We start from the raw sequence: 8,402 nt of genomic DNA, 5'->3' as shown, positions 1-8,402 counted from the left end.
ATCCAAACATGAACTCACTAGTGGAGGAGCTGGAGACACGCTTTCCTTCTCAGTCCACTATCATGTGACACTCTCTGTCCATGTTGCTATTACTGTCTTAGAAGCTGTTCACACAGGATGCATTCTAGCATTACAGAATTTTGCTAGAGTGCAGCAGAACCATAGACTTTAAAAAAGATAGACCGTGCACCTCCACTCTCTTCCATTGAAGAAAAGTAAAGCCGTCAATGTCCCAATAGGGTGCGAACATATTGCACTGATTTGGGACCCGAGTCTGCGCAGTAGTGAGCAAAGTGGAGCTGCATCCCGCCCACACACCCGCAGGGTCGATCGCAAGCACATGCCCCTGACCCTTTTTTAATTAGCCTGACTGCTCAAATTTGTGTCTGCTGGTTGCCGTACAAGATGCTTGTGTTAAAATAATGTAAATACAACTAGTTTGTGCCTCAGTTCGCTCAGAGAAGCTGTCAATCTCAGCTGTCAATCATGTCACTCTCCGATTTTTATAGCATCACATAACTAAAACCAAACTTATTTAAAAAAACGAACTCTTGAACTTACATCAGCGTGATAAAAACTACATAAAATGACAAAAACCATCTTTGGAAAAAAATTATTTGAAATGAAATTTAATTATTTCATTTGTCTCACATCCCATTAGATTACATGGAGAGGGTGGGGTTTATGACCTATACAGGACCAGCCACCTGGGGGCGATCAAAACACTTTGGCTTCACTTTTTGCGGCACACTTAAGCAGAAATTACAATAGACAAGGCATTCCTGTAGCTCAAACAGTAGAGTATGGTGCCAGTGGCACCAGCACAAGAATGTGTCCTGTGTGAACGGCCCCTTAGATTATCACTACGTTCTTGTCATCTTTTTGTCTTATCATTGTTTCATCTTACTGTATAACAAAATCAAATGTTTGTGCTTTTACAGTTTTTGTATTTTTAATAAGTTTTGCAAGTGTTTTATTATTTAGTTGAGTTAAACCTTCATACAGGCATTTTAATGTTTTAGCACACAAAACACTTTTACTTATAGAAATTCTCCTATTCATATGCCCTAACGTCGGCTATATGTTACTGTCACTGGATGGGATAAATGTCCTCTATAAAGCTTTTTTCTGAGGTACACTGCATGCACTCATATCTCATTTCTCTTTCTTTCTTTTTTTTCTCACGTTTTCTCTTGTTAATTGTATTAGTACAGCCTCGGCGCCACATTTACACTGTCTACCAGTTTTGAGCAATATCTGGCACAGGATATTCATATAAGCACAGTCGTTTATGTGAACGTAAACAGACTGAATTTAAAATAGGATGCGTGTAAAATTATCAGATCTGTGCATTAGACCTCAAAGTGTGAGCCTGTGTGACACTATATGCATCAAGAGTGCCATGTAGCTCAGATAGTCAAACCATTGCTTTGATTTTACATGAAAGAGGATTGTGAGGAAATACTTGTATTTTCAATGCAAAAGTAGCAAAACACTGCACTTCAAAAAGTGTCAGTCTTCATTGTATAAAGACTGTATAACTATGATCAATTTATTTTTAAAGGGTTAGTTCACCCAAAAATTAAAATTCTGTCATTAATTACTCACTCTCGTGTTGTTCGAAACCCGTAAGACCTTCGTTCATCTTCGGAACACTGACCCTCCCAGTGTAACTACCACGTTCAAGGTCCAGAAAAGTACCAAGATGATCGACAAAGTACATTGTGTGACATCAGTGGTTCAACTGTAAAGTTACGAAGCTACGAGAATACTTTTTGTTCAAAGAAAACTAAAATAATGACTTTATTCCACATTTTCGTCACTTCGTCACAACTACTGCGTCATTAGTGGACGCGCGTTCACGACAGTACCATGATGTGAGCATGTGTCGATCATCTTGGTACTTTTCTGGACCTTGAACGTGGTAGTTACCTTGCTGTCTATGGGAGGGTCAGAGATTTCATCAAAAATTTCATCAAAAATATCTTAAATTGTGTTCCGAAAATGAACGACGGTCTTACGGGTTTGGAACAACACGAGGGTGAGTAATTAATGACTGGATTTTCATTTTTGGGTGAACTACACCTTTAAGTACAGCGGTTATAGTACATTGTGTGTCTCTCTCAGTGCAAGCATTCGCTGCAAACTGTTTGTGCTAGATGTGCAAATTGCCTTTGTTAGAAAGGACTAGAAAAGCACTGAAGAGAAACAAGTTTGTTGTAATTTTAAATGGCTCTATGGTACGTGACTGTGCACACTTTAGGAGGTTTGAGAGGCAACGGAGTCGTCAAGTTGCTTGTAATTATTGGATAAATCAATTTAGTGCGAGCGTGTTTGTGTGTGAGAGAGAGAGCTTTTCTGATTGGTGATATGTCCTCCATTTACTTATTTAAACAGAAACACGCTGCATTCGATTCAGCAAATGTCCTCCTAATCCCGGCTTTAATTGTTATGATACTTATGGATGGATGCTGCACCATTACATCCGATTATTGTCGACTTGCAGCAGTAGACAACTATACCATATTGTTTTTGTTCTTGTGCTGTAGCACATTCAAAAGTGTCTCAGTTGTTTTAAACCTCTCACCCTATTAAATGTCTGCTATAAATTCAGACCCTTAATATAGACTCCATTCAAACTTTTTGTAGATCACCTCAATGTTATGTGAGCTATGTATTTTTTTTATTTTGTTTTTATATGAAAGAAATTTAAGAGTGAAGACAGAAAAATCTCTCATTGATTTACAATTAATGTGCAGGATTCAAAAACCATCATCAATATTTGCCTTTTGAATTCCGATTTGGTCTTCACACTAAATGTTGTAATTTTTCTTTTCTTTCTAATATGTATTAAACCATTTAGAACTTATTTTGTGATGGTGATGATTTACTAAAACTAGTAAATACCTAAACGTTTTTACTTTACTATCATTCAAGCACTGTTGTTTCTTTCAAATTTTCTTTGCAGATAACTCGCATCATGCCATACTTTCCCATTTTATACCATGATTTGTTTTTCTAATCTGTAGTGCCATGTTCCATTAGGACTAGCAGTGCCATCATGACATATTAACAGTGTTAGGGAACAAACAACATCTTTATGGCAATCAGAGGGAGGAGGGAAGCTCTCTGTGCGTTAAAATTAGCACAGTCAAACCAGATTAATCTGTCACTAATAATGTCTGTTTAGTCAGCATTTCAAACACTGGCAAAGCAGATGGCAAAAGCCAAACTGCAGTGCAGAAAAGAATGCATGTCTAAAATTAGTGCTGTGAACAAATTAATTCAGTGTGTTTAATTACAAAAGAATAATGTGATAACACGTTTAATCACATATTGATGTATGTGATATGTAACTAATCTGCGTATTGTAATCGGCATAAGTGATTTTTTTTTGTGCAGCCCTTTTAAAATACTTTCTAACATTTTAACTACTTATAGTAAATATGAATACATTATGTATAGTTATTAAACAAACAGTTTCTATATTCTAAATATGAATTTTTGAAGGGCCTCTTGACATATTAGTGATGTTTATCCTGTTATGTAGTTTATGATTCATATTCAAAATGATTTATATTTGCGTGATGCTGAAAACAACGCCTTCGTAATACCTTTCTCTATATGCTGTCACTGGTGGTACTGGCTCCCATTACTTTTAATAAAAATAAACTCCACATAGAATAGAACGTGCCAGCTAATGCTAAATTATTTTTAATCTTTTAATTACTTTGTGTGACCTTGAAGGAATTGAGAAAGATGATCAGATAATTAATATAGCACAGCAGGGTTAATTTAGCTTTGGTAAGTTTCCTTTTTGAGGGGAAAAAAAAAGATGGAAATGCAGTTGTACCTTGACCTTGTTATAACTATATAACATAATTAGTATGTAATTATATACTTCAATTATAATTACATATCATGTAATATATCATATGTCATTCAAGGACTGACACGTAATTACACCTGCAAACGCACTCACATAAAGAGAGAAAAATCAACAAAACAAAAGTCCCTTGAAAGTCGCATATTATCGTCAAGAGATAAATCTTCATTTGAATCCCTCATTATGCCCACATCAGGGAAGAATTGCGGTAATTTGCTCTTGCTGATCTGCTGCCTGGAGAGAATTTAAATTTGCTACGCTTTCAGTGAAATGGTCCTGCCACTTAGGAAATGCTGGCCTGTCTCCATATAAACCCTATGTACCCCTAACACACACCTGATAAAGTGTAATCAAATGTTGTTGTTTTTTAGGTTGTCTTTGCGTGCCAAGCATTGTCACACATGATAATGTCTAATGTCATTAAAGGCTTGAGGGTGTTAACATTCATCGAATGTTGTGCCACTTGTCCTTGCAGCGAACCAGTGTCTAGATGTTCTCCTCTATGGGCATGTCATTGTCTTATTGTCTGCTTTGAATCAGTGGTGTTAACACAGATTCATTATGCAATGTGGCCTGTGAGCTTCATTGCCATTTAGTGCCCACCACTGACCCCTAGAGTAACGTCCCTGAAACACAAATCCCATAATTAATAATAATACTCACTACCCAATATGCAAATGAGTTTGTTTCTTCATTGGAACCAATTTGGAGAAATGTAGCTTCACACCAGTGCTTACTAGTGGATCCTCTGCAGTGAATGGGTGCCGTCAGAATGAGTCCAAACAGCTGACAAAAACATCATGGTGCAAATCCATCAAACAAATCCATAAAGACATTTTTATCCAAAATATGTGAAAAAGTCATCTCATCTGAATCAGGAGAGAAATATGCAAAGATCAAACACCGTTTAAAAGCAAAAACAGTCCAAAACTTTTCTAAACAAATATATCTTGTGAATCATTGTGATGTTTTTAGCAGCTGTCGGCACCCATTCACTGCAGATAATCCACTGGTGAGCAAGTTTTCAGGTGAAATACTCACCGAAAGTTTTGTTTCAGACTACTGTATATCTGCATATTTATCCACACATACGCGCTCAGTTCTTAGCAAAAAACTTAACAGACATTGTCCTTGAAACCTCATCTCAAGGAAACGCTGTCTCATCTTATGCATTAAATCTGCTAAACATTTAAAGACTTTGTCACATCTGACAGTCCAGTTTGAGATAAAGAACTAAAACACTTTCTAGATATGAAATATCAAGGTTTAATCGTAATAATCTTACTGACTTTATTTCCATACTATTATCTCCTCACAGGAGAGGCTACGGGCATCAGGAGGTATGTATTTTTATTCTTTGGAATTGCATTGTTCGAATGATGTCTCATCTTGAGACAGTTTTATTGGCCATCATTTTTATAATTTTTATCAGTTGATGCTATTTGATAGGGACAGTGATGACAGAAGAAATTAGTATTTGTCAAGATATCGTCTGTAAAATTGCTGAAGGCTAGATCTGTGAATTTGGAGTTTGACTTGCTGATAACATTTCTCATATATACTGTATATATATATTCATATTCTCAGGAGGTTCGATTTTATGAATTCCAAAGTGCGTTTAAATAAAGCAATAAAGCGAGTGGATAATATATATTATTTTATAAATTAAGAACTAGAATTAAGATTATGAATTATGAATTAAGAACTATCTGCTTTATAATAATAATGTTTATAACATTGTTTCTAAATATGTAAGATTTTTGAATGCTTTACCATATAATTCTTTAAACTCTAGTATTTATTTATTTATTTTTTACATTATTTTTTATTTTATTTTATTTTTTAATGGAAGACATTCTTGAGAACTTTGCATGTAAACAGATCAAGTGATTTCTTCCTTAAAAAACTACAGTGGGGTGCTAAAGTCTGAAAACACTAGTAAAAATCAGTCTTTTTCTAACTGAATCGTTTTTAGTTCTTTTTCTTTCACACTAATTTTTTTATCAGTGTAATTTCAGCAAAATAAATGAACTAAAATGAACACAATTTATCAGAATGTCTTCTCTAAAGTAAGAAAATCTGACCTTTTGTACGAAGACGTTCTCAAATGTTTATTACATTTTTTCTAAACCCTAAAACTTGCATATTTGCAGGGTTAAATTCAGATTTTCAGTTGCTGGTTTTCAGTGTAATCACAGACTTGTGGATCCAACTGTACTTATTTTATATCTTCTATCATTCATTCTCACATAGATTGTGTAATATTCCTACTTTTCTCTCTTGTTTCTGCACTGTTTCTCTGCTGAATGCTGTGCAGCAACAGCAGTTGCTTCGACCCTCTCTCTTGAGACCAGAGGTAGAGAATCGCAACGTTTATACTCTGAATGAGCTGAATGTGCTGTAGTATGTCATTTAATGAACACGAATATGTAGTTCTTTTCTACGCAATTAAAGTGAAATAACAAACAAATATATATAATTTTTTTGCATTCACTCACAAGAAGGGCTAATGTAGCCACGTAGCTTTTACCAAATGAAGAAATACAGAAATTCCTTTTTTTCTTCTTTGTAATGGGCAGCACTTTCATCTGTCTTCCCCAAGGATTTTGCCTAAAGCAATGCGCTCTTTGAATTATAACTCTTTGCTCTGCTCACAGGAACTCTCCATGGAGTCTGGTATCGACCCAGGACAGGACTATTATACACAGGATTACTACAATTATGATCATGGGTGAGTGTGCATTCATTGATCGAAATGTGCTGCTGGCCCAAATACAATTTTTAAGATATGTGTCAAGCCTGCTGCATTTAATAAATCAGTTTGTACGATTTCTAGGACTTTATTTTATGTGGTTTCTAGATGAAGAATTGTGTAATTTTCTCTAAACATCGTTTGTCTCCTGGTTGTGTCTTTTTGGCTGTAATAGCAATAATATCCATATGGAAGCCAATTAGCAGGACACAATAGAAATAGGTGTTAGAAATGAATGGCCCCCTGAGGGAGGTGATGGTAATTAACTGACTATCAAAGATATTTGAGCAAAACTGAATGCTAGCCATGTTTTCTTATTGCCTTATACAGTAGGTTGTACAAATGTGATCAGTTGCAGTCCCCTGCTGTATACCACATTGGTCTTCAATATATCCTTCTTATCTCAATAAATCCAAATGAAAACCTCCATGGCTACAAACTAGAATATCAATATAATCCTGAATTTCAACTTGTTTCCTGTTAAATGGGCTGCCTAAGCTGCATTTGGGTTCAGCCAGCCTGCTGCTCCCCAAGAATACTCAAAGTCCTTAATGAAGGTCTGTTTTGACCTTTTCCATATAGTGCTATGAGGTTATGTTTCTAAATCTTACTTATTGGATTTGCCTTTTATTTTAATGTCCCAGAACTTTCATAACGTTTTCGTTTTGATTTAGGGGACAGTTAGGGAGAAAGTTTTTGCTCATTTATTCATAAATATTTTCCGTGTGTGTGTGTGCACTGGTATTCACAACATTATGGGGATCAAATGTCCCCACAAGTATAGTAATACCAGTACATTTTTACTTTGTGGATAAATTTTTTATGTCCCCATGAGGAAACAAGCTTATAAATCATACAGAATGATTTAGTTTCCTGTGATGGCTAGGTTTAGGGGTAGGGTAAGGGGATAGAAATACAGTTTATACAGTAAAAAAAATAAAACATTACACTTATGGAATGTCCCCATAATGATAGGAATACTTTCAAATGTGTGTGTGCATGCGTGCGTGCGTGAGGTATATGCAATAATCATGTATAACTGTCTTTTAGCTATGACTTGCCTCAGTATGGGAGTCGACGGAAGCTGATCTCTCCAACAGGGATGTATGATGAATATGGAGAGGTGATTATGGAAGATGATGGCAGCTACTACTACAGCCCACACGAATCCGAGGGAGAGGTATCAAATTGTATTTTTTTTTTCTTTCTGTTTTCTTAGTTTAAACCAATACAAAGTGCAGTATTTTTTTAATATGTTACGTTTATCCTACCTCTAGCTTAAGGCCCTTACACATGACTCATGTCAGGGTTTTGGTGCTTTTGGCACCTTGACCTTCACTTGAAAAGCATTGCAAATAGCAAGGTAGAAAAAACTGAAGTGTGCACATTAAAAGTAGTGCAATCAAATGAAACATTTGAGCTTAGAACAGAAAAAAATCCTGCTGATTACTTTGCATCACTGCAGAAAGAAAAAAACTCAAAGTTTTTTTTTGCTTTGAATGTTCTGATATGCTTTCAATGATGTTTCAATGTAAACAGAAAACACATAATCAATCAGTAATGTCTAAAAGGTGGCCCTCACACAAGAGTACATTTTCTTCAGGGTGCAGGGTTGGGGTGATTTGGGGTCATTTTGCAGAACATGGGTAACCATCTAGAGCAGGGATGGGCAATTCCGGTCCTGGAGGGTTCAGGATTCTTTTCTACAGAGTTCTGCTGCATCCATAATTGGAAATTACAAGCGGGTGTGTTTGATTGTGGATG

At 35.8% G+C, this 8,402-nt stretch overlaps 1 protein-coding gene across 1 annotated transcript in view; it reads left to right on the top strand.

Annotated features, from left to right (window-relative positions):
- Positions 1 to 7,818, top strand: part of LOC107576818 (protocadherin-15-like) — a gene marked incomplete at both ends in the record, with an annotated part of 14,915 nt that extends 7,097 nt beyond the window's left edge. Inside the window, 3 exons of the mRNA XM_016262947.1 lie at positions 5,205 to 5,226; positions 6,489 to 6,617; positions 7,689 to 7,818. Of these exons, the coding sequence (XP_016118433.1) occupies positions 5,205 to 5,226; positions 6,489 to 6,617; positions 7,689 to 7,818 (281 nt within the window). The remainder of the gene's footprint in view (positions 1 to 5,204; positions 5,227 to 6,488; positions 6,618 to 7,688) is intronic.
- Positions 7,819 to 8,402: the final 584 nt, after the last annotated feature.

The sequence above is a fragment of the Sinocyclocheilus grahami genome, unplaced genomic scaffold (assembly GCF_001515645.1).
Source record: "Sinocyclocheilus grahami isolate Dianchi unplaced genomic scaffold, SAMN03320097.WGS_v1.1 scaffold4398.1, whole genome shotgun sequence".
NCBI classification, from domain to species: Eukaryota; Metazoa; Chordata; class Actinopteri; order Cypriniformes; family Cyprinidae; genus Sinocyclocheilus; species Sinocyclocheilus grahami.
Note: the sequence above shows the minus strand (reverse complement) of the source record. Positions and strands in the feature narration are given on the sequence as shown.